The 26,295-nt window shown below is 46.9% G+C and overlaps 3 protein-coding genes across 3 annotated transcripts; all 3 read left to right on the top strand.

The window, feature by feature from the left end:
* Positions 1 to 2,750: 2,750 nt before the first annotated feature.
* On the top strand, positions 2,751 to 3,803 carry LOC133344101 (trace amine-associated receptor 7b-like). Its single transcript, XM_061554075.1, has one exon. It carries the CDS (start codon positions 2,751 to 2,753, stop codon positions 3,801 to 3,803), a length of 1,053 nt encoding a protein of 350 aa, XP_061410059.1.
* Positions 3,804 to 16,837: 13,034 nt separating this feature from the next.
* Positions 16,838 to 18,155, top strand: LOC133344097 (trace amine-associated receptor 7b-like). Its single transcript, XM_061554060.1, has one exon. The coding sequence runs from the start codon at positions 16,838 to 16,840 to the stop codon at positions 17,894 to 17,896; it is 1,059 nt and encodes a 352-aa protein (XP_061410044.1). The 3' UTR covers positions 17,897 to 18,155.
* Positions 18,156 to 23,732: 5,577 nt separating this feature from the next.
* On the top strand, positions 23,733 to 24,806 carry LOC133344090 (trace amine-associated receptor 7b-like). The gene has a single exon (XM_061554047.1). The coding sequence runs from the start codon at positions 23,733 to 23,735 to the stop codon at positions 24,804 to 24,806; it is 1,074 nt and encodes a 357-aa protein (XP_061410031.1).
* Positions 24,807 to 26,295: the final 1,489 nt, after the last annotated feature.

Here is a 26,295-nt window from a genome sequence, read left to right as displayed (position 1 = left end):
CACATAACACTGGGGAATATCAATTTACAAAGCTATAAATGATTAGACAAACCGTGTTTTTAAATAGCAATAATATTCAAAACACCCTCGAGACGCCCAATTAGCGTACACATTACCACATCCCTCGGCCGTGAGGTCTTTATGTGTAAACGAGGTGCGAACAATGGCTATATTTTAAATTATGTGAATCCACAGAGAACATCATCTTGCTAATATGCTCGAGAGAGTACACACACACACAGGCGCGTGCGCGCATACACACACATTGCAACACACCCTGTGTCTGCGTGTGTAAGCGTGTGTCTGTGTATATATGTGATCTTTGTGGGTGTGTGTCTAAGCTGTGGTCTTATTGATCCTTCGCCGAAGTGAACTTCTCAATAAAAATAGGGAAGATGTTGGCGCGTGGTCCTGAGTGAAGCGAGCGGTGAAGTTGCGGCGACTGGCCGTGCGCTCACGGTAGGTGGCTGGGTAAGTATGCACACGCATCAAACATAAAGACAAAGTCCCCCCTCCCCCCCGTATAGGTTTTACCAGACTGTTAGGACAAATGTTCTTCGCGAGTGGCACCGATGACAGCCGGCACGGTACACGAGCAGGTGGGTGGCCAGCACCACGCCCGACCGCCTTTGTCTCCGCAGTGGCGATGTTTTACACATTGTATTAGGCACTAATTTGAGGCCGAGTCGACCTAGGAAAGGCCTAGGACCGGTTCAGATAACCGTTGCTGGTGTTGGCCGTGAGCAGAATTCGAACTCGCCATGACCAGGTTCGTAGCGCAGCGCGCAAACCGCTACCGCTCCCCACATGTACACCCATGCACTCACGTGTGCACACAGATACATGATAAATCGTGGTTAATAATTATATTCATCATAATATCGTGACTAATTGATGTACAATGTTGTAGATAGCTGACACTTGACGGAAATACAGGCGGAGTCTATATGTGTATCACTACAAACACCATGACCAACACGGGACATTCACTCAGCAGTGGATTGACAAATTACTTAGAATTATTACCATTATTTCTTTAATTTAACCTTTAATAGCTATTACCATTATGAGTCGACAATGTTTTTTTTTCATTTGGATGCCCGGTCCCTCGGAATAGGAATGTGCAATTTCCACCACGGACTTCAGGGTGATGAGCATCAATCGCACCTATACGTTCGACGATCCTAGACGTGAAACAGCAAGTTCGGTTACGTTCAGAGATAAACCAATGCAAACGATTCGCTCCCTCCACGGTCCAGTCCCGTCCACATCTCTTCCCTCTCTCTCTCATCTTCTCTCTCTAGCTCCCTTTTGATTCCGATGCCTGTGCATCTACGGCCAATTTTCCAGTCATTTTAGTCGGTCAACCCACAGCACCTGGCTCTATTCCGTGACTTCCTGCACCTAGCCTGGCACAGCAGTCAACCCACAGCACCTGGATCTATTTCGTGAATTCCTGCACCTAGCCTGGCACAGCAGTCAACCCACAGCACCTGGATCTATTTCGTGAATTCCTGCACCTAGCCTGGCACAGCAGTCAACTCGTACCTCCGATTAGCATGGTTGGTTATGTACGGTGCAAAATAAGTTCAACATACATAAATACATATATACAACCCGTAGGACCTGGGTCTGTCCCGTGACCTTCTTGTCAGCAACGAGCCTTCGACACTTCACGTGACCTCAAAGTGCACCAAGCCTGACACAAGCGGCCGTTGTAATGTGCTCTCTGAAGTCTGGCTCGTCACGTCGACAGCAGTGACATTGCGTGGTTCCCCGCGCAGTTGCACCGCCTGCGCACTCGATAGCCAAGCGATTGACTGCTGCGCTTTTTCAAATCGAGTTGTGTTAATTTTTTTCTGGCATTACCAATAACTTAATGACAACTAAAATCCTGCTTAAACCCCGGTTACCGGTTTGTCTCACATACAGACATAATGACATGTTGACCTCTTGAACTTAGAAACGATGTCAGCGTTCTGGACCTGCAATCCAGGGGCCGCCAGTTGAAATAGCGGGCAAGTTTCTTGAACCTCTGCCCCTCCAGCCAATCGGCATAGGTCGTGTATAGTGTGGTAAAGTGTGGGTACGACCAGACATCTGATCAGCGTGGAAGAGGAGACCAATTACACAACCCTACCAGCTCTCATCAACACCCTCTTACACTCCTCACCACACACCTTGATAAAACTCACCACACACACTGCCACTCTTCCCCATCCTCACCACACAGTCTGCTGCTTATCCTTCACCATACCATATCGCTGCGGCGCAGCAGCTAAATGTTGACATTCAGTGGTTGTGCCGTTACAGCTCTCTCCCGTGAGTTGTTGGTGTTGTTACCGCGAGCTGTTATGGCTCGGATGTCCGAGGTTTCAGTTCAGTATCTGGAAAAAAAAGCTACCGGCACGCGCTGCGAAATGTCGGGCATAACGCGAACGGGCACGCGACAACAACCCGAAAAACACACCAGAGAGAGCCATACGGCACAGCCGTTAAGATCTACTCGGTGGTGCCTTTAAAAAAATGCGTTTCTGTTTCTGTGCGGCAGATAATCATCCGCAGGGCGTGTAAAGTCAAATATCCAACCCCTGCAAACTCACTGGACCCTCTACCGAACCTTCCAACGATCCTTCCATCAAACATTACCCCTGAAGAAACCTTTCGCCGGGGTGTGGGGAGACAAGGAAGTGGAGCCAGCGACAAGCGCGGCGACAGAGTCCGGGCGATCGTCGTGTACACACGGAACCATGTCTCTGCATAACGAGAGCTTCCCGTCCGTGTTGTGCGTCGTGACCTTCGCGACCTTCAACTGCACCCCGTCGCCAATGACCCACGTGGAGCGCGCCTTGCTCATGGGCACCTTCACCATAGCCGTGGCCATGACCATCACCGGCAACATGCTCACCATCTCCTCCATCCTCTACTTCAGGCAGCTGCAGACGCGCACCAACGTGCTCGCTCTCTCGCTGGCCCTGGCCGACCTCCTCGTGGGCCTGCTCGTGATGCCCTTCGCGTCCACCCGCACCGCCTACGGCTGCTGGTTCTATGGCAGGACGTTCTGCAAGGTGCACACATGGTTCGACTACACGCTCTGCACCTCGTCGATCCTCAACCTCATGTGCATATCCTTCGAGCGCTACGTGGCCATCTGCGACCCCCTGCGCTACGCGCGGCGAGTCACCGGCGCCACCCTCGCCGCGATGCTCGTGCTGTGCTGGAGCGGAGTCGTGGCGTACGGCCTCACCTACCTCCTCGAGTGGAACATCACGGGCATCGAGGACTCCGTGCAACGGACCACGTGCCCCGACAACTGCCCCGTCTTCATGAACGTGCAGTTCGCGCTGACCAACACGCTGTGCGCCTACGTCACCCCGATGCTGCTCATGCTAGCTGCGTACGCCAAGGTGTACGCGATGGCTCGGGCCCAGGCAAGAAAAATCAGCATCGCGATGCTCCAGACGCGAGCGGCCGACGCGGCGGTGCGCAGCCGGTGGAGCGCCATGAAGAGAGAGCACAGCGCCACCAAGACGCTGGGCATCATCATGGGCGCGTTCGTAATCTTCTGGGTCCCCTTCTTTGTCGTCGCCGCCTCCGAGCCACTGCTCGGCTACGCGTCCGACCCCTTGGTGTGGGAAGTGGCCAACTGGTTCACCTACATCAACTCCACCATGAACCCCATCCTCTTCGCGGCGTTCAATCGCTCGTTCCGCAACGCGTTCTATCTGATCGTGAGCGGCAATATCCTGCGTGGCAGCTACAGAGGGACGGATCTGTTCAGCTTCAATGACCCTGTGAAATGAGTCAAGTCGGGTCGGTCGGGTGGTGCAGAAGGTGGGCCGTGCAGGATTTTACGAAATGGTGCTTGAACAGGAGTTGTCGTGGCCAGAAGGGGTGGTGGTGGTGATGCCGAATTCCGGTGAGTCGACACTAACCGCAGAGCGGCAGCTAAAGGTGGGGACGTCAAGATCAGCGGAGATGGAGCGAAGAGATCTGCTCGCGTGTACGGGCACTTGATTAGTTATTAGATTATTTAGAGCATTTTTCTGCTAGAAATTCCCCCTTTAAAAAGCCAATTCGTTGAGCTGTTATTTGTGGCCAGGTCGCTTCTGAAAACAAGCTAATAGCTCAAGGGACTTCAGCTGGTAAGAAAAAAAAGTGTATAGTTTTATTTGCATGTATTTTAAGTAATTGTTTTACCTTTCCTATACTTTGCACTCCTATCGTGTTTTTTTTTATAGTTTGTTGTAACATTTTTTCCGCCCCTACTGTACATCTGCGAAAAAGAGCTTTGCAGCTCATCGGATTCCTCCAGTGTAAATACATATTCTGAATCTGAGTTGTCGACAAGCAAGGACTTGGTTTAACGCAGTTGTTCACATATCCGACCGGATCACACATCCGCCAATACATCATTCCGCAGCGAGTCGGATCTGTGACGTTGCACGATACGTGTTTTGGTAAGGGCTGTACTTGATGTTCTTTTTCATCGCGGATTAATCGATTCGGTGAGTCTAGTGCTTGTGTGTTAGGGTGGCTGTGTGTTTTGTTTGGTGCGTTAGCAGTGAGTTTTGTAGCGTAACCTATTCCGTTAGCTTACATTCAACACATCTGCAAAGGGTGATACAACCGCATCACAACAGAATGATAGCGCAGGCTGGAGATGTGTACACGAATATATTATGCAAACACTATCAGCGGTTCCTGAAGAACTGCAGTGCGGTCCCTTTTGTTTTAGGTCACCATCAAAATAAATTTGAGCAGAATGTGACACCGACTAACTGACGGCAGCAGGAGCGATGCAGTGATAAACTGGTTTCGTCAGGAATTGGGACTCATCAGCACAGTATAATTACCAATTTTCACAGTGATATTTGAGCCGGTTCTTGCACGGTCCAAGTATGTCAAAGAACCCCTATATAATACACGGCATGGGGAGGTTTTCATCCAACATTGGATTTTGGCGGTGACCTTGTCGAACGGTGGAGCGTTCGCCGCTTGTTTCCACAGATGCTCGGTTCGAATCCAAGCGGCCGTCCCAATGAATACTGCGTTGTGTATTAACCACTATAATACTATGCACCGACTTCTCTACTCCCAGTGGACGCTGAAGATCCCGTGGCGACATTTGCAAGAGAAGGGCCATCATGTGCCGATGTCATGGTCAAACATTTGCGAAAATTGCACAGAAAAATGACTCAAATGGGATCTCACGCAAACAGCAGTAGTCGAATAAATAATCACTGCTTACTGGCAATAGACTGATACCACTCATGTAAATACGACTCATCCTGGTGTCGTTAGCCCTCACACCTGGTCCAGCCAAATCAAGTTGAGAGCCAGAAAGGATTCCCCTGATTTTGTGGCCCTTTTGACGACAATGGGGTGCGGCGGTTTTCTTTCGCGAGATGGTCCTAGAGCGCCCTCTGGTGGCGATTAATGTACGTAATCAGGGAATAAATTATCTCTGCGCAAAGAAGCTTTTGGAATTAAACAAATGATTTAAGGCACATGTGTCAAACGCAAGGCCCGCGGGCCGAATCCGGCCCTTCAGGCCATTGTATGTGGCCCTCGCAGAGAAACCGTCGCGGGACACAGATGAAACTTTTCCTGATTTGTGTGGGTCGTGCCTTCACCATATTCAAACAGAAAACGTTTGAATTCATCTGCTACCAAAAAAACTAGTATGTTTAAGGAGCTGCATTGTCTGTCAATATTGTGTATATCTCTGAGTGACTGTGTATATCAATCATTAACACACAAACTCACACTAACACACACTCACATAATACTTGTGAACAATCACATAACATGCACTAACACACCCACTAATACACGCTCACTAATACACACATACAATGGCGTAACTACCATGGTTGCTACTGGTGCTGTGCATGAATGGCATGTGGTGGTTTCACGTGGTTGCCTGGTAGTTTAGGGAGACCCAGTGGTGTCTAGTTACACCTCTGGTCACGTCACGTGACATGACCTCCCGGCGCTGAGGTCACGTGACATGCGCGGTGACGCGGGGAGCATGGCTGCATGAAATATAGAGTCGAAGAGGAGCCCTATCTTGCCCTGACTAGGAGAAGACATCGGGAGACGGTGGATGAAATACAAATAAAGCATAGAAAAAGTAAGTGCTGCTGCATATTAAATAAATAAATAAAAACAGTCATTTTAAAAATGTGCTGTTAGCCTTGGCAGTCCTGGGATGCATTGGCAAGTCTGAGGGTCAGATTGGCAAGTCTGAGGGTCAGATTGGCAAGTCTGGGAATGCATTGGCAAGTCTAAGGGTCAGATTGATAAGTCTGGGAATGCATTGGCAAGTCTGAGGGTCAGATTGATAAGTCTGGAAATGCATTGGCAAGTCTGAGGGTCAGATTGATAAGTCTGGGAATGCATTGGCAAGTCTGAGGGTCAGATTGATAAGTCTGGAAATGCATTGGCAAGTCTGAGGGTCAGATTGATAAGTCTGGGAATGCATTGGCAAGGTATAACACTGTGATGCTCACAGGGTTATACCTAATAAATGAAACTGAAAACTGAAATGAAAAAAAATATCTGCTTGTCATTATTTTTCCTAGACTTATTCTTTCAGAGTTAGTTATTACTATAACCAGTAATAATCGAATGCAGAGTCAATTATTTAATATGATAAAGAGTACATACATTTATATAGTCTTACAGATACAACCGGCCCTTTAAGGGCACCCATAATGACGATGCGGCCAAAGATGAAATTGAGTTCGACACCCCTGATTTAAAGGGTGAGTGCTGCGTTGGCAATGGTGCATAACCAATAACAACAACGCACTACGCTAGGTGTCAATAACATCAACACCGCGTGTGGCCTGAAAATACACTATTTTATATATAGTAGGCGACGTTTCGTGCAATGGTCCTACTTCATAGCATAACACATATATGAACGTGTTATCAAGGGCCATTGTCCGAAACATCGTCTGTTATAGATTTTCATTTTTTTTTATTAAGGGAACACCGCTATTCGATTATTCATCACAATTCCTACGCACGGCATCGATGCAGGCATCGATGTATAGTTTGTCTCTCTTTGTTCTGTCTCAATCACCACATTATCCTAAATGTCAAATCAGCTGATCATCGTGATGATCTTAAACAATCGATACTTATGCGCAAAGGAACCAATAATTATCGACGACTAATCTATTCACAAGCCCAGGAGGAGGTACAAGCATTCATTTATCGTATTCTCCAGATTATAAGACGCACTTTTTTTTTACCCAACTGTAATTTAAAGCAACTATTTGGGGTTATATCTTAAAATCCGGTCTGTGTTTATGTGTGAATGTGGCGTGTGTGTGACCAGATATGTACAGTATAATTATACAGATACCGGGCACAGCTTTCTAATGCGTGTTACTTTCTAGAGCGTCTTATTATCCGAAAGTTATACCCAGTATATACCCATCAATTAAGATCTATTCTGAAATTAGACGATAAGAATTAGTTGGTAATCTACTAATAGGGTTTTTCCCATTTTTTCTGGCAACAAAACTGACACCTTTTGCAAGGAATCATATTTACATTAACCACAATACTTGCAGTCAAAATGCAAACAAAAAACAATACTCTTATAATTTACGGATTGTCTTTGAAACTCATTGGTCCACACCAGAGACAGCTTTTCTTAGAGCCTAGTCTCATGCGGTGTTCGACCAGATGATGCCAAAAGGCGCACAGTTCAAAGACAACGCACTATAAGAGTAATGAGAGCTCGGGGTAAGCATCTACATCAAGAGGCCTTTTTTGCCAATACCAAAATATACTAATAGGGGTTTTCCCCTTTTGGCGTTATCTGGTTCGATCGCGACATGTCGCCTGCTCTATATTTGGAGTTTGCATGTCTCTCTCCCCGTGGTCGCGTGGATTTATTTCAGGGTCCTCCGGTTTTTCCTTCCACATTTAGAAACATGCGTTTCGAATATTTTCCAATACATTTACACATGATAAGCCACTTGGTTGAACTATTGTGATAGCCAGGTCGCTTCTGAAAAAGAGCTATACAGCTCAGTGGGCCTTACCTGGTAAAACACAAAAAAATAGATTGTAGTTTTCGTTTATTATCGAATCCCGAATGGGGTGGGTGAGGGTTGCGAATGGTTACTCCGCCACATTGCCTAGCATCCACCGTATTCTCCGCATTATAAGACGCTGGGGGAAGTAAACCGCACCCGAAACGTGTGCCCCGCCATCAAATACAGTTCTAGAAATATGTTTACATGCGCACCAATACGCATGGCTACTACGCAACCACAATGTTTGCTTTACAATAGTGTAACAGTTGGGGGAGGGGGGGAACCTACCAGCGCCTTATAATAGGGAGAATACGGTAAAGCAGGGCCTCCCTACGAGTAGCCTAAGAACGTCTCTTGAGAATGGGTCACGCAAATAGTGCAGTGGATTTCCTGTGAGAGTCACATTAAGCCATGGGATTGTGCGTGGAATATATAAATATATATATACCGCCAGGATTAGTCTTACATCCTGCACTTGTTTGTATTATTTATCTTTAACCAGGAGATGAAATAAAGCAAGCACTGAGACGCATGAATCAGAATGAGAATTTTTATTTACATTGGAGGAGGAATCCGATAAGTTATGAAGCTCTTTTTGAGACATGTCCAGCAGGGATGGGCGGGTCAACGAGCGACATCAACGAACAACGGCATCAGAGCAAGGTAGAGAAAAAAGATAAGGGATTAAAATAAATGGGTGAATAAATACAAAGTACTGAAGTACCAATGTCACAAGGACATACATCCCTGCAGATTTGATCAACATCAAATGTAAGCTATGGGAACCTCATTTGCCAGAAAAAATATGATAATTGTTTTTTTACCCTTTTATATGGCAACAAAACTGACACCTTTTTACAAAGAGTCATGTTTGCATACATTTATAACATTTTTGACATGCGTTTTTCTGGATTTTTGTTGTTGTTATTCTGTCTCTCACTGTTCAAATAAACCTACCATTAAAATTATAGACTGATCATTTAATTGTCAGTGGGCAAACATACAAAATCAGCAGGGGATCAAATACTTTTTTCCCTTACTGTATATATGTACTTGCAGTAAGGGGCCGCCCATAAATGACGTCACGCACCTAGGGGGTGGAGGGGGGTCAGAGATTTGTGACGATGTGTGACGAGGGGGGGAGGGGGGGTTTGAGAAATGTGACGTCACATCAAAATGCGCAACTTTAAATAAGTATTAATTAAATAGAATTGTTATAACAACATGAATTTTGATACATTTTCATTATTAACTATTTGATTATTTAAATTTACTAAGGTTACCTTTTATTTATTCCATGAAGGAGCATTTTGATTCTCCATGGGAGAATGGAGAAGCATACATTTTGTAATTTTTTGAATGATTGTTATTAAACATTTTGATTCTAATGATTCTAGCAGGGCTTTTCATTCTGTGGAATGAATATGTGATTGCTATCATTGTACTCTCCATTAGCTTCGTTCTATTACAAATTTTCAAATACATTTTTATAGTTATAATTACTTTTAATATTAATAATTATAAGATAATTTCATTATAATATTCTGAACATCTGCAGTTTTAGTTATACGTGCAATATTTTCATGTGTATGTTATGCAAAATTTCAGATTTTCAACACCTCCTTTTTAATACATGTTCTCTCCAACAACATCAGAGTGCAGCGCCATATTAAATACGCACTACAATGACAATCATTTAAAGTGATTTGAAGCATGTTTTATTTTCAAAATGGAAATGTTTTTTTTGGGGTGGGGGGGGGGGGGCAGAGCTTTGTGACGTCATATTTGAGGGGGGTCTGACTTTTTGTGACGCCGCGTGACGAGGGGGGGAGGGGCGGTCAAAAATCAGACAAATCGCGTGACGTCATTTATGGACGGCCCTTAAATTAGAAACTTGCAAGCGAAGCGAAAAGCATCCATTCGTGTGCAATTTGTAAGGCCGCGGTGACACAGACTTCTTTCATTTAAAGGTTATAATCTCTTTTCATCATGACGTCCTTTTTACTTTGATGTCTCAATAGCGTTACGGAGATGACGTGACATGAGGGTTCTGCCTTTGTAGGGAGGGTTTTAAGTTGACGCTGAGGAGGGGGGAGGAGGCGCCCCCCCTACCCCCATGTCGAGTGACGTCACCTGCTCATGATTATTAATGAGGAGCGGAGTCCAAGTAGAGTGACGTCACCTGCTCATGATTATTAATGAGGGGGGCTGGTAGACGTAGAGTGACGTCACGCACGTTACACACTGACATTCTTGGGTAAATATAGTCGTCAATACATATATTTCCATTATATTTGTTTAACAGATAATCATATATATAATATATGCTATATAATACGTATGCAACTATATTGAGATACACATTAAAAAATCATCATTATGAATATGTCTATATAATACATTATATTCAAATACATCCTGCTGTCCTTTGCGCTGCTCACGTCCCTCGCTTAATACAGAAGAGCAACAGAAGGACCGGCACCACGAACACACGAGGCTCACCCCCCGCACCCCACCCCCCGCACCCCACCCCCCGCCTCCAACCCTCTTGCCTCCCTTAACAGCAATTATCTCTCTCTCGAAATCCCTTGGGTCCCATTCCCTCGCTTCCCTCGTTCGGAGACTTGTGAACTGTTAAGTTTAACACCACCAGCATGAAGCATTAGCCTGCTGGGTGAGTGAAAAGCGGGAATGGTGGAGTGTCGGTGGTGCGTGGGTGGGTGTATGGAGGGATTGGTAGTGTAGTGGTTAGCAGGCTGCACTACGGAGCCGGTGACCAGAGTTCGATTCCCGCTCAGGGCTAACACCTGTGAGGATGCTCTGAACCGGTCCTGGGCCTCCTCTAGGTCGACACAGCCTCAAATGAGTACCTGGTGCCGTGTGTCAGCATCGCCGCTGGGGAGACAAATACGGCCGGGCGTGGTGTTGTCCACCCACCCCTCGTGTGCCGTGCCGGCCTTCATAGGTGCTCGCTGACAGCACTTGTCCCCACAGTCTGTTGAGGCTATATGGGGGGTCTTTGTAATTTGTATGGGGCGGTGGTCGTGGTGGAGGTTGTCACGGTGGCAAAGATACATGAGTAGAAGTATGATTGTGTGTGGGAGGTAATTGGTGGAATAGGTGGATACTGTGTGATGGTGATAGGGGAGGAGACGGAGGAGACGGGGGAGACTGGGCTGGTGAGCTGGTTGACAGGGTAGGTGGATGGGAGGGGGGGTGACACACAGATCCACTAATGGTGGTGTCGATGAGTGGGTGGGAGGCAGGGGTGTTTGATAGGGGTGGGTGAGGTTGGTGTCTGGACGGGAGAGACGAGTGGATGAGAAGGATGGGTGGGTGGGTAAGTGCTCAAATAAGCTCATACTCCAGGGAGCCAAGGTGCGGATATATAAACACACATAGCGGAGAGGTAACGCACCTGGTCGCTCGGTACCAGGTGAGATACACAGGGTAGTAATACTAACGACGGCCAGAAGACGCAAGAATCGACAGTGCTCTGCGTCAAGGTGAGCTTATATGTTAGAGGTGGCCGGATAGATGAGGGGCTATAAAGTCCGTGTGTTAGCGACTGACCCAGCACCACCCGGGACCTAGGTTCAATTCCTGGGTCCGGGTGCGTCAACCAGGGGATTATAATGGCAGTGTCAGAGCAAGTGAGCCGGCACCGCTGAGGACCTAGGTTCAATTACTGGGTCCGGGTGGGTCAATCAGGGGTTCAAAATATCCGTGTGAGACCGCTGAGAACGAGACTTCGAGTCTCAGTACAACATTTTGCATGCCGATCGACTTCCTATGGTGATACAACAACGGGGGGGGGGCAGTGGGAATTAAAGAAACGTGCACCATTGTTTCAACGGCCGCACCGGGAGATCGAACCGATCGAACAGGCGACTTCTGGGTTCAATTCCAGTGCGGTAAGCGTTACACAGCCACCGTGGAGGTATCTCTCTGACTCAGGGGTCGCCAACCTGCGGCTCCGGAGCCGTACGCGTCGCTTTGGCTGCCCCCTTACAGGCAGCTGTTAAAAAAAAAATCTGAAAACGTAAAGTAAAAAATTTGTATCGATTAAATATGCCAGAATGGGTCACTATGGATGGTCTTGGTGACAACATCTCCACCAGTGAGACTTGATTGTCAAAGAATAACTCAGGGGGAGGGAAAACTAAAGAGGCACAATTTTAGTCCATCACCTATTTCATTTATTTAAGTCAGAGTGTGTGTTGTTGTCATCTGCTGTATCATACCTGCTGTGTTTGTGTACCAGTTAGCTCTGCGTGTGATTGGGCTCTCGAACTATCTTGGTCAAAGACAAAAAAAAAGTAATATTTAAAATACTTTTTTTTTTAAACACGCTTTAATGAAATGTACCGTACTCGTAATGCCAGAACTCTGCGACTCCAGGAAGTCGCCGCAAAGCTTGCCATAACGTCAGGGGCCGTTGTGATTTAGAGCCAACGTCAGTTGAGCGTGGACAATTAGACTCAAGCCGAAACATAATATATAAAAAATTATGTTTAAAAAAATATATAGATTTTTTTATAGAATGTATGTCATACTGTCATCAGTATGACATACATATACAAAGTTTGCAGTCGATACGACATTGGGAAGTGGGTTAAATTTTAGTTACAAAATATGAGGATACGACAGCAGACAGAGTTGAGGATACGACAACAGACAGAGTGAGTTTATCAAAAGCGTGTTAAAGGATGTTTTAAAATCTATATTTATTTATTTTATGATAGAATATAGTCTTGTCATCAGTATGACATAAGTATACCAAGTTTGTAGTCGATAGCACATTGGGAAGTGGGTAAAATTTAGTTTCAATATTCTTTGAGGATACGACAACAAAGTGAGTTAAATAAAAGCGTGTAAAATAAAAAATAAAACCAATGGCTCTTCTTCTTTGACAGGTTGCCGACCCCTGATCTATGTACTCCGCTCGGCGAGGCTACGTTTCTATGTATTATCTGCCTCTCGATGTGGACTTACAGTTGATGTGTCTATCTCCCCTCTGTCGACTCAGTTTCAAATGATTACTCTCGTGCGATGTTGTAAACATCGCCACTCGGGAGACAAATGCGGCCGAGCGTGGTTCTGGCCACCCACCCCCTCGCGTGCCGTACCGACCTTTACATGTGCTCGCTAAATAGCACTTGTCCCCAACAGTCTGATCATAAGCTATACGGGGGATCTTTGTATTTGTGTCTCCCTGCTTGGTTATCTCTCTCACTCTAACGACCTGTGTCTCTCTCTGCCTTTTGGAAAGTAAAAGAACAAGATCCACTGCTGGATGAAAGCTTCCGCAAGCCGCCGCCGTCTCTCACTGTCTGGTGATGGAGCAATCCACGTTAGCTCCTCTACACACGAGCTGATTTCATCACTCCGCCTCCACTCAATGCGTACACGTATCTTGCGTGAGGATGCAGGACATTCGTCAACCTCAAAACAATGCGATCACAATGCGGATTTATATATGAGGTCCTAAATGCTCACGCGCCTGCAGAGGTCGTAGAGGCATAGTTATCTGCGTGAATATATGGGTCTGTTTGTGTATCTATGGGTCTCTGTGTGGATCTATGGGTCTCTGTGTGAATCTATGGCCCTCTGTGTGAGTCTGTGCCTCTCTGCGTTAGATTATCGAAGAAAGGGGCAGTCAGTCATAGGCAGAGGATAAGATGATGGTTCTTGAGCCTGCACTTTAATAAAGTTGCACGGAGTCGACAGCATGGTTGGCTGGGGTCTCAGTATCGCAATTGCAAATCAATCAAAGTCTAAAAATGTACTTCACATTAACTTATTAAGTATGTGGGTATATCAATATGTGCCTGCGTGTCGACGTATTTATATCTGTGTGCGTAAGAATTTGTGTGTGCGTGTGCCTGGGCCTCCCCTTCGTCGACTCAGTCTCAAATAAAGGCGGCCGGGCGTGGTGTTGGCCTCCCAACCCCTTATGTGCCGTTCTGTCCTTCATCGGTGCCCGCTAATAGAACTAGAAGATGGATTTTCCCTCCTGTTGTCTGTGTCCTAAAAGTTACCTATGTCGCAAATGTCAGCTTTACCCTGTCGGGAAGTACCCTAGAGAGGTTTTTTGAGACATATACAAATTAAGGTATTTATTTATATAGATAGAAGATACATTTTGTTTAGCGCGCTGCGCTGCACAAACTGGCTTCAGGAAATCGATTCCCGTTCACGGTTAACACCAGTGCGGATTATAAAAACCGGTCCTGAGATTCCCCTATGTCGACTGAGCCTCAAATGATTACATTATGAGGTGTTTAAACATTGACACTAGTAAGACAAAGGCGGCCGGGCGTAGTCCTGGTCACCCCCCCCCCTCGTGTGCCATGCCGGCCTTCATAAGTGCTCGCTAACAGCACTTTTCCCGACAGTCTGTTGAGGCTATGTGGGGGATATTTGTCTTTGTTTGTGTATTTGCACGAATGTATGCGTGTATATGAACATCGGGAGGGAGATGCAGAAGAGTTATCTGCGATTGTCAGTCACGGATAACATCAGTCGCGCCTCTCCTAGGAGTACTTGGCACGGTATGTGAACATCACTGGGAACACAAAGGCGGACAGGCGTGGTGCTGTCCATACCACTCCCACGACCGCCGTACGACTCGGTGCATCATCCGTCCTGGACACGTAAAATAGGTACCATTTTGCGGGATGTCAACAATGTTTGTCCTGTGAACAGAATGGCCCCGACCATGGGACTGTTGAATTTCCAGCACTCGCTCTACAGAGGCGCGAAGAGTTTGACTTGATAAATATTTATATTACAGAATAAAACGATAGGGGGACACATTATCTGATACATATAGACAATCTTTAGAGATGTTAAAGCTTAACCATGTTTTGGAGGAGCTATAAATCTTGGCATAATTTTGTAAGGTCTATGCCTCATTGTCATCGTAATCAGCGACGATTTATCCACAGCTGGATGAAGACCTCCCCAAATCACCTAGCTTCGGCAGATTAGTTGACTTCGTCACTTCCATGTGTTATTCTATAACTCCTATGTATTCCTCCATAACGCACATGTGTTCCTCCATAACTCACATGTGTTCCTCCATAACTCCAATGTGTTCCTCCATAACTCCAATGTATTCCTCCATAACGCACATGTGTTCCTCCATAACTCCAATGTGTTCCTCCATAACGCACATGTGTTCCTCCATAACTCCCATATGTTCATATACAATTCCCATGTGTTCCTCTATAATGCTCATGTGTTCATCCGTAAATCCCATGTATTCCACCATAACTCCCATGTGCTACTCTATAACTTTCATATGTTCCTCTATAACTCCCATGTGTTCCTCTATAACGCCCATGTTGTTCCTCCATAATGCAAATGTGTTCCTCCATTACTCCCATGTGTTCCTCCATAACCACCATGTGTTCCTCCAGAGCTCCCACGTGTTCCTCCGTTACTCCCATGTGTTCCTCCATAACACCCATGTGTTCCACCATTACTTCCACGTGTTCCTCCGTTACTCCCATCTGTTCCTCTATAACGCCCATGTGTTGCTCTATTACGCCCATGTGTTCCTCCATAACTCCCATGTTTCCATCTGTAATTCCCATGTGTTCCTCTATAATGCCCATGTGTACCTCCACAACTCCCATCTGTTCCTCTATAACTCCCATGTGTTCCTCCATAACTCCCATGTGCTTCTCCATAATTCCCATATATCCCTCCATAATGCCAATGTGTTCTTCCATGACGCACATGTGTTCCTCCATTACTCCCATGTATTCCTCCATAACGTCCATGTGTTCCTCCATTACTCAAGTGTGTTCCTCCTTAACGCCCATGTGTTCCTCTATAACGCCCATGTGTTCCTCTATAACGCCCATGTGTTCTTCCATAACGCCCATGTGTTCCTCTATAACGCCCATGTGTTCCACAATAACATCCATGTGTTCCTCCATAACTCACGTGTGTTCCTCTATAATTCCCATATTTTCCTCTACAACTCCAGTGTTTTCCTCTATAACTCTCATGTGTTCCTCAGTAACTCCCATATGTCCCTCTATAACTCACATGGATTCCTCCATAACTTCCATGTTTTCCTCCATAACTCCCATGTGTTTCTCTATAACGTCCCATGTGTTCCTCTTACTCCCAATTTAAGTCCTACGCAATGACCATGGGAAAGACCCACATTTGAAAACTTTCTAATACGGTGCTTAGACAAATCCCATGACCAAAATCTTACATTTCCTCTCTCTGTCCGTCTGCGAGGGATTGCATTTTGTCTAACTCTCATTTGTGCTTCTCTCCATTCCTCCCCTCTGCAAGTGTCTGTCTGCCCTTCAGTCTGTCTCAAAGTGAGTTTCAATAGCTCTCGATGTTTAAAAATAACAACGATAATCCATTTCTGTATTAAGATTATTATAATAATTATTTACCCAGGAGAGCCAGACTGAATCTCATTACTCTTTTCCAGGATGGTCCTGCTAAGCTTGAATTATTTTCCAGCAAATGTTTCTTTTTCAAATTTGCCAACATTTGGACCATGTCACTCGTGGCCTCTTTACAGCAGGCTACACATAGTTAATTAAATTTATTACGGTCAACACTACCTGAAGTATTAACCAGGGCGACCGCGGCCTCGAAACGTGAACCTCTGCAAATGCGCCAGCACTGTCACCCGCCTCGTCGTTGTGCCTTGCAGATGTTCGTCCTTGACAGTGAGATGATCGAGTCGTGACGTCACAACGCTCTGCCAACTACGTCACCCGGCGGGCACCCCCGCCATGTTGCAAGAAACGGTTCAAAAAGTGGTTACGTGCAACGTTTCCTTCTACAACCTCAACTGCACCCTGTCGGAGCTGACCCAGCCGCAACGCGTGGCCCTGATTTGCGTCTTTACCATCATCATCACCATCACGGTGGTGGGCAACATCCTCACCATCGTCTCCATCCTCTACTTCAGGCAGCTGCAGACTCGCACCAACGTGCTCGCCCTTTCGCTGGCCCTCGCCGACTTCCTGGTGGGCTTCCTCATCATGCCCTTCTCCGTGATGCGCACAGCCTACAGCTGCTGGTTCTATGGCCAGCTCATGTGCCGCATCCACACGTGGCTTGACTATACCTTCACCACGTGCTCCATCTTCAACCTGGCGTGCATCTCCATTGATCGCTATGTGGCCATCAGCGACCCGCTGCGCTATGATCAACGCGTGACCTACAGGATACTGGCGGTGATGCTCACCATCTGCTGGAGCAACATCATCCCATACGGTGTCTCATACATGCTGAAGCTCAACATCAATGGCATCGAGAGCGTCGTCGCTGCCAAGAGCTGCCCGGACAACTGCTATGTGTTCATGAACGTCCCGTTCGGACTCGCCAACTCCATGGGCGCCTACGTGCTGCCGATGCTGTTCATCATGGCCGCATACTCCAGGATTTATGTGATGGCTCGGAATCAGGCGAAGAGGATCAGCTCGCTGGGAGACCAGGTCCGGGCGAGCAACGCAAGCGACTTAACCATGCAGAGCAAGTGGAACGCCATGAAGAGGGATCACAACGCCACCAAGACCCTGGGCATGATCATGGTGGTGCTGTTTATCGTGTGGCTGCCCTTCATCGTGGTGGTGGCCATGGAGCCGGTGATCGGCTACAGGATGGACTCGACGGTGTGGGACGTGGCCAACTGGTTTACCTACTTCAACTCCACGATGAACCCCATTCTCTTTGCGTCCTTCAACAACTCGTTCCGAAGTGCATTCTATCTGATCATGAGCGGCAAGATCCTGCGTGGCAGCTACAGAGGGACGGATCTATTCAACTTTAGGAGGTTAGAAAAATAATTATAATCATCAGCAGCAGCAATAGCAACAGCAGCAGCTGTTCTCTATCCGCTGCTGGATGAAGGCCTACCTCACCCCCCCACCAACCCATCCCATCTCTCACTGCAGCAATCCATCTAACACCTACATGTGTCCCTCCGTGGTTAGTCTCGACTACTGGCGGTCATTCCCTTGCAGTTACAAGTCCTGTCCGAGCCAGCTTGACTCTAATGGAGTCGACATGATGTCTCCCTGTGCCTTGTGCGTGCCCTCTGATCCACGAGTTGCTCTTATCGCGTTTTTCAGTGTAATTAGAATAATAATTAGAATAATAATATAAATGATGATGATGATGCGCGGTCACAAATAACCGAACAAATGCAGCATATATAGGGTGGATTAGAAGTCATGAAACAGGGTTATTTGAGTTATTCCCAAAAATTACATGATAGGGTTATTTAATTTATTTTAACAAAAGTTGAAACTGACTTCCACTGACATTAATGCATGCATGAATTCTCTTTTTGAATGCATTTGGAACTTGGACTGTCTTCTTTAACATACATAAAAAAAATAAACGAATTTAACTCGTTAGTCTTTCGTCAATGTTCGTTCCATTATGAAATGTCCATCTGAAAAGATGAAAAAAAATAGATATTAACAATGATAAAAAGCTAAAATATTAACCTAAATAATGCATTTGTAACGCCAGTGTTAAAATAAATTATATAACTCTACGTGTCCTGACTTTTTGCCCACCCTATTATTTAAATACTGTTTTGAAATAGTTTAATTTGCACCTGAGAAAATCTTTTTATCGTGTGTAACATTCCTAACATAGCCACGGTGGCGATGTTACCTCCCTCGCTTAGTATACAGGAGATCGTAGATTCGATCCCGACCCTGACGCCTGTATATTTGGAGTTTGCATGTTTTCTCCAGGTTCTCCGGTTTTTCCCGACACACTTAGAATAAACATGCGTTTGAATAATTTGGCTGCTCCCATATATTTACACATGATACGCTACTTCGTTGAGCGATCATTTGCGGTCAGGTCGCTCCTTACAAAGAGATAATAGCTCAGTGGGCTTTACCTGGTACAATAAAAAAAAGTGAAATAGTTATAGTAGGGTTAGGTAATGATGAGTTGTGATGCTGCTGCTGCTATCATAGTGACTGTCTTGCAAGCTTGGAGGTAGACTGTTATTCTTTATTTAATTATTATTATCATCATTGTGTTTGCGATGGATGCTATAGGCTTTTGCAAGTCATGCCGTGATGTACCCAGATGCGAATCGAGCGAATACATCAGAACAAACTCGAGTAGATGCGAAAAACGTGCCTTTGTCTGTGCTTCTGCAGCGATAATAAACCGATTTGTGGAATACTGACGACTATAAATAGATTTTCGAGCTTGTTCAGCCGTTCAACTGCGATGACCAAACGAGGGTATTCGGCTTTCTCTTCCTGCACACTGGCCAGACGTGTTTCAAGAGGCCGGAGTACCCACACTTTACCCCACCACACGCGACCTGCAGATGCACTCGCTGTCACGTACACCCAATTCAGATTCGCATACTACTGGATGAACAGCAGAGAAAGAGAGAGGTAAGAATTTAATAACATTTGCCGCATTGTATCAAGGGTCCGTCCGTAAATGACGTCACGCGATTTTGGACGATTTTTGACCCCCCCCCCCCCCCCCCCCGTCGTCACACGGAGTCACAAAAAGTCAGACCCCCCCCCCTCAAATATGACGTCACAAAGCTCTGCCCCCCCCCCCCCAAAAAAACATGCTTCAAATCGCTTTAAACTATTGTCATTGTATTGTGGCGCTGTACTCTGATGTTGTAGGAGAAAACATTTATTAACAAGTCTATTTAACATTTATTTAAAGTTGCGCATTTTGATGTGACATTTCTCAAACCCTCCCCCTCGTCACATATCGTCACACATCGTCACACATGTCTGACCCCCCCCCCCCCCCCCCACAAGGTGCGTGGTGTCATTTATGGACGGCCCCCAACTGCAGCGCCGGGAGATTGAATTGAACTGGTGACCTGTAGGAATTATAAGTACGATGTGTTCACCGTTATAGCACTGCAGCAGACCTGAGTAAACCTCCGTCCACCCAGCAGAGCGCGTGTGGTGGGGTAAAGAAGCGTTGGTACTCCTCTTAAAAGATGTCTGGCCAGTGTGGAAGAGTAGGCCAAACATTCCCCCCCGCCCCTCCCTCTGGAGAGGCTCTACAGAGCTCCCTCGAGAGGAGAGCCCTATGGCCATCGAGCATTTGCAGGGTTGCGCCTTTTTCCATTGCCCGAAACATATTGTTTACGTATATAATGAAATAGGTGCAACATCTCATGGTTCACGGGTTCCGCACCACCTACGGTAAATTTAGCAGGCGCGGGCGAGTCGGGCATCAATCGTGAAACAAAAATTCGTAATTAATTCCTTGCGGGACAAATCCCTCTGCTACTCGAACGAATTTGTTCTGAGACGTGCGCCCTATCTTATAATCCGCTTAGCTCCTTGAGCTAACGGGGGGAGGAGTGATACCGTGGGGATGCAGTGCATTAGTCGGAGAGGTTAGGGGTCGTTGAGGGAGGTAGGGGCCGCCAGGTAGACTAATGAGCGGATGAGTGATTGGTGGCGGTAAGGTGGGTTGGTGAATGTGTGGATGGATGAGCGAGTGAGTGGGTGATTGCATAAGTTAGTGTGTGGGTAGGTGAGAGGGTGGATGAGTGAAGGAGTGAGTGATTGAACACGCTCGTGGGTGTGTGGGTGGATGATTGAATAAGTGAGTGAGTGATTAAATAAGTGAATGGGTGAGTGAGTGGGTGTACTCGTGAATGTGCAGAGTCGTAGTGTAGCGGTTAGCGTGCTGCGCTACGGATTCGGCGACCCGATTCACACTCACGGCCAACACCAGTGACGATTATCTGAACCAATTCTGGGCCTCCCCTAGGTCCACTCAGCCTCAAACGAGTGACTAGTGCGGTGTATACATATCGCCGCTGAAGAGACAAAGGTGGTCGGGCGTAGTGTTTACCACTCACTCCCTCGTGTGCCGTGTCAGCCTTCATAATTGCTCACAAATAGCACTTGGCCCAGCAGCCTGTTAAGGCTATACGGTGGGGTTTTTGTGTTTTGTACTCGTGAATGAGTGAATGAGTATGTGGTGGGGTCGGTGGGGTAAGTGGATGGGTGATCATGTAAGTCTGAATGTAGTGGTGGATAGGGAGGCACTGATAGATTCATGGATGGATTAATGAAATAATGAATGTGCTAGTAGGTGGGTGCATAGGTGATTGAATATATGAGGGAGTGATTGAATGAGTGAATGAGGTTTTTTTATATATTGAGTCAGCAAGCAGCAGGGTGAGTGAGTGAATATGTGAGTCGGTGAGTGAGTGGGGGATTAAACAGTTTAATGAATAGAGGTGTGTTAGAGATAGATTAGAGCCGGGAATAGTGTGGTGAGAGGGGTAGCTGGGTGGTTTAAAGGCACGGTTGGGTTAAATAAGTGAGTGGGTCGGTGGGTGGGTGGGTGGGCTATGGGTAAGAATGAGGGTGGGTGTGGGTGGTAAAGAGGGAGGTTGGTGGAGTCGATGTGAGAGCTATGGGTGAAGAGGGAGGGAGGGAGAAAGGGAGGGATGTCGGTGGGGTATGATGTGAGGGCTATGGGTGAGAACGGTGGGTGCGTGTGTGGGTGATTGGCTGGTCGAGGAGTGGAGCGCTTGGGCACCCAGGTACGCGAATGCTCGGGGGATGCCACGCGCGCGCGAATATAAAGGCATGGATCACACAGACCGGGCACCTGGTTGGTCCACATCGCGGCAGCACCACGAGGCGGGGAGAGGAGTGCACACTGAGTCGAAGAGACAAAGTAATCGGACTTTGTTTAACCAGGCGAGATTGTATCGACACCTTGAGACCGTCGCACAAGGGGGAGACCTGGGTCGAGGGTCATTCGAACGAGTCTCCGTCTCGGGTAAAGGTGAGCTAACGGTCACGCACGTGTAAACCGTTGCAACGACGATTACCGTGCAAGTGCACATGTACAGTCCTTTATCACCCGGACAAGATTGTTCCTGCACAATACCGGCTATCTTGATCATACTTCACCACGCTGGTTAGATCACATTGATTAAGGCGTGCAGCAAAACACGTAGGAGCATATAAGTGCAGCTTGGAAGATCTGACTCTTTCTGAAATAATTGGTGATTGCCCTACCAATAGTTACGTAATGAACTATATATATATATTATTTTCGTACTGTCACGCTCGGAAAGCCAAGTCCGGAAAGCCTCATTGAGTCTCATAACTAATTGTCAGGAGGGTCCTGCAAGGTTTCGCGCAGTAGGGAACAAAACATGCCATTCAGACCAGAGTTGAGTAATTTAAGTACTTCACAGTATAATCTTCTTTTTTTAATTTGGCAAATCTGCACCGTCACGCCGGCACACAATGGTCTATTCCTGCAAACGTGGTCACGGGTTCCTTATCGTCCACTGTTGAGTGAAGCATGTTGAAGTTTGACACACAACCACGGACTTTTCCAGGGCGGCCGGTGGATTCTAACCCATTCATTCCTTACATATTCAAACTTAATGACTTACCGTCTGTTCAATACAATAATACAATTATACATTCGAAGTCGACATTTCACAGCATGTATATAAGGTAGTATTAATTTACTCGCAAATCTATTGGAACAAAACCCACGTATCAAACATGCCCCCTGCTGACATGTCCAGAGCTTAAATTTGCATTCCCGTACTTTGTACAGCTCGTACCGCACAGGGACAGCTGATATCATTCAGCCGGGCATCAGAATGGTTAATGTGAGAGGTATTGTAAGTGCACTTTAAATAGCTGTGGCATCAGGTAAGCTTCCTATACACGTAAATCCTGATGTCTGTATGTTATACTTATTTGGCACCGTACGTAGACAACCACGTTAATCGGAGGTGTGGGGGAAGGACCACAAACTAAACACAAGGAAGCATTTCTAAACAAATGAGTTTTAACACAGATTTTTTTTAAAATCCTGTATCACCTCTATGGGAACCTCATTTGCCAGTAAAAATATGATAATTGTTTTTTTACCCTTCTATCTGGCATCATCTGGTCCAACCCATGTGAGACTAGGCTCTAAGGAAAGCTGTCTCGGGTGTGGACCAATCAACTTCAAGGACAGTGCACATTATCAGAGTTATGTCTTTTGTTTGTATTATGACTGCAGGTAATGCGGTCTATGCAAACATGACTCCTTGTAAAAAGGTGTCAGTTTTGTTGCCAGATAGAAGGGTAAAAAACCAATTATCATCCTGTATCACCTGTTTATTACCCATGATCTTCCACCATAATAGCATGCAACATAGAATACACACATAGACGATATGATGCTGATACACAGTCCATACTTCAACTAGAACAGTAGGGAGCCCCGATCCGGTAATTACTTTGGCAAACCACATACATCTCACCTGACTCTCTGCTAAACCTATCCAACGCATTATTTGAACACTATATATGTAGAGCGGAGCAAGAATAATATGGGATGATCGTGGATGGGCGTACTTGAACCTTGAACTCGTCTAGAGGTAGAGCCTTACGCCGTTAATCTTCTGCTCCGAGCCACCGAGAACAAATATCGAGTGAGAAATTAAGCCGTGCTGCTGTTGTATTCACACGGCTGGCGATTCACCTGCTGTATATCGCTCGATCCCCCCCCCCCCCCTCCGTGCTTTCTCAACAGATGATGAGCACCGCGGGAACGAGTTAGCGGCTCACTCTCCATCTCGTGTTCGCATCGCGCATTTCCGAAAAAAAAGATAACAAACAACAAACGATGAAAACTCACAACGCGACCAACACATCGGTGGCCCCGGTGTGCGTCGTGACATTTTTCAACTTCAACTGCAGTCCCCCGGATTTGGGCGACGGCGAGAGAGACATCCTCATCGGGGGCTTTTCCCTCGTCATCGCCACCACGGCCCTGGGGAACATCCTCACCATCACCTCGATCCTCTACTTCCGACAGCTTCAGACGCGCACCAACGCCTTCGCCATATCCCTGGCCACCGCCGACTTGTTGGTGGGCGTCATGGTGATGCCCTACGCGGTGACGCGCACCGCCTACACGTGCTGGTTCTATGGAAAAACCTTCTGCAAGATGCACACGTGGTTCGACTACACTCTTACCACCTCGTCCATTCTCCATCTGGCGTGCATCTCCATCGACCGCTACGTGGCCATCAGCGACCCCCTTCGCTACGAGCAGCGAGTGACCAAGAAACTGGTGGGCAGGATGCTTGTGTTTTGCTGGACCAGCTTTATAATCTACGGCCTCTCATACATGCTCGAGTGGAACATCGCAGGCATCGAGGACATAGTGGCCAGCAGCACCTGTCCGCACAACTGCCCCGTCTTCATGAACGTCCAGTTCGCGCTGACCAACACGCTGTGCGCCTATGTCACCCCGATGCTGCTCATGCTAGCTGCGTACGCCAAGGTGTACGTGATGGCTCGGGCCCAGGCGAGAAAGATCAGCATCGCGATGCTCCAGACGCGATCGGCCGACGCGGCGGTGCGCAGCCGGTGGAGCGCCATGAAGAGAGAGCACAGCGCCACCAAGACGCTGGGCATCATCATGGGCGCGTTCGTAATCTTCTGGGTCCCCTTCTTTGTCGTCGCCGCCTCCGAGCCACTGCTCGGCTACGCGTCCGACCCACTGGTGTGGGACGTGGCCAACTGGTTCACCTACATCAACTCCACCATGAACCCCATCCTCTTCGCGGCGTTCAATCGCTCGTTCCGCAACGCGTTCTATCTGATCGTGAGCGGCAAGATCCTGCGTGGCAGCTACAGAGGGACGGATCTGTTCAGTTTCAAACGCGGAGGCGGAGTGGCTGAGATGGCTTGAACATGCGGATTTGTATTTGGGAAGATGGTTGTTTTGTATGTGTGTTGAACTTATTTGGCACCGTACGTAGCCAACCTTGCTAATCGTATCTGCGTGGTTGAATATCTTTTTCTTTTCAGTGGCGATTGATGTCTTGCTTAAACCACCAGTACAGCTTTCGGTAATTTCGTGAGAAAATCCCTGGATGGTGTGGAGTAATTATCGTTGCATTGTGGGTGGAATGAGGGTTTTTTTGCTAACACTTTGTAACAAAAAATATTATTATTGCAATTAAAATAAACTCTGGATAGTCCAGAGTATTCGAGGAGTAGAGGACACAATGTGTAAACGTGGCTCTAGTGTATTGCTCGTTGACAGAATCGGTTTTCCTGGCCAATGTGTTCCGGGTCATGTGAGTCAATGGCCCACTATGAGTTGCGAGTAGTGTATTATTTATTTATGCATTCATTGGCAGGAGTTCGTTATTAAGCCAGCGCGCGAAACAAGAGATGCATTCTTTTTAAAGCGCCGTTAATCCGGAACCCGGATAATTCAGAAGTGACTGTGTGTACGTAGAGTTGTAAAACCATATCGCCATGGTGGCTATGAACCTGGTCAGTTTAGTTTGATTCCGGGCCATGGCTAACTTTGGTCGAGAGTGACATCTGACGGCTGTGCTGGGAACGTCCTTCATCACAATCCACACCAATCGACAGAGTGAAGAATCGACCAAACAGCACCACCGCCCGCACCGTGTGGTGAGGCCCCGCAACTAACAGTGGACTCACAAAGGACTATAAATAATCATTCATCGATCCATTGTTCTTCCGAGCATTCGTCTCACTACGAACCCGTCGCCTCGACTTTGATTTCGGCTCACGGCCAAAACCAGCGACGATTATCTGAGCCTGTCCTGGGCCTCCCATGGGTCGACTCAGCATCAAATGAGTATTTGGCACGGTGTGTGTACACATCAGCACTGCGGCCGGGCATGGTGCTGGCCACCCACCTTCTCGCGTGTCAGAGCCGGCTTTCAAAGGTGGTCGCTATGAGCACTTTCTACAATGGTCTGTTGAGACTATATGGGGGATATTTTTGGTTCTGGAACAGGGAAGTTTCCAAACCCAGGACAACTCATGTGGACTCCCTTACACGAGCCCCCCCCCCCCCCACACAATCTTGGATCCATCTCCATGTCGTTGACAACGTCGAATCTAATCCCCCCCCTCCACCCCCATCTTTCCCTTTCACGTAACTATCCTTCTGAGGTAATCTCCCGACGTTTTGACAACGTTCATGAAAACCATCGCGCTCTATTCTCGCTCTTCTCCCCACCCTCGTCATCTCAACCTCTTCCATTTCTCAGACTGCCTTTTTTGTTTATGTTGCTAAACTCCACAAATCCATCTCAGCTATGACATTCCCATCATGTTCACCAACAGATGTTTGAAGCTGAACAGATCAATCCCTTTGTAGCCGCAACGCTTACGATCAGTGGCTCAATATTGGT

The sequence above is a fragment of the Lethenteron reissneri genome, chromosome 2 (genome assembly GCF_015708825.2).
Source record: "Lethenteron reissneri isolate LAM-NWPU_2019-01 chromosome 2, ASM1570882v1, whole genome shotgun sequence".
Classification (NCBI taxonomy): Eukaryota; Metazoa; Chordata; class Hyperoartia; order Petromyzontiformes; family Petromyzontidae; genus Lethenteron; species Lethenteron reissneri.
This window is presented reverse-complemented; position numbering and strand designations above follow the sequence as displayed.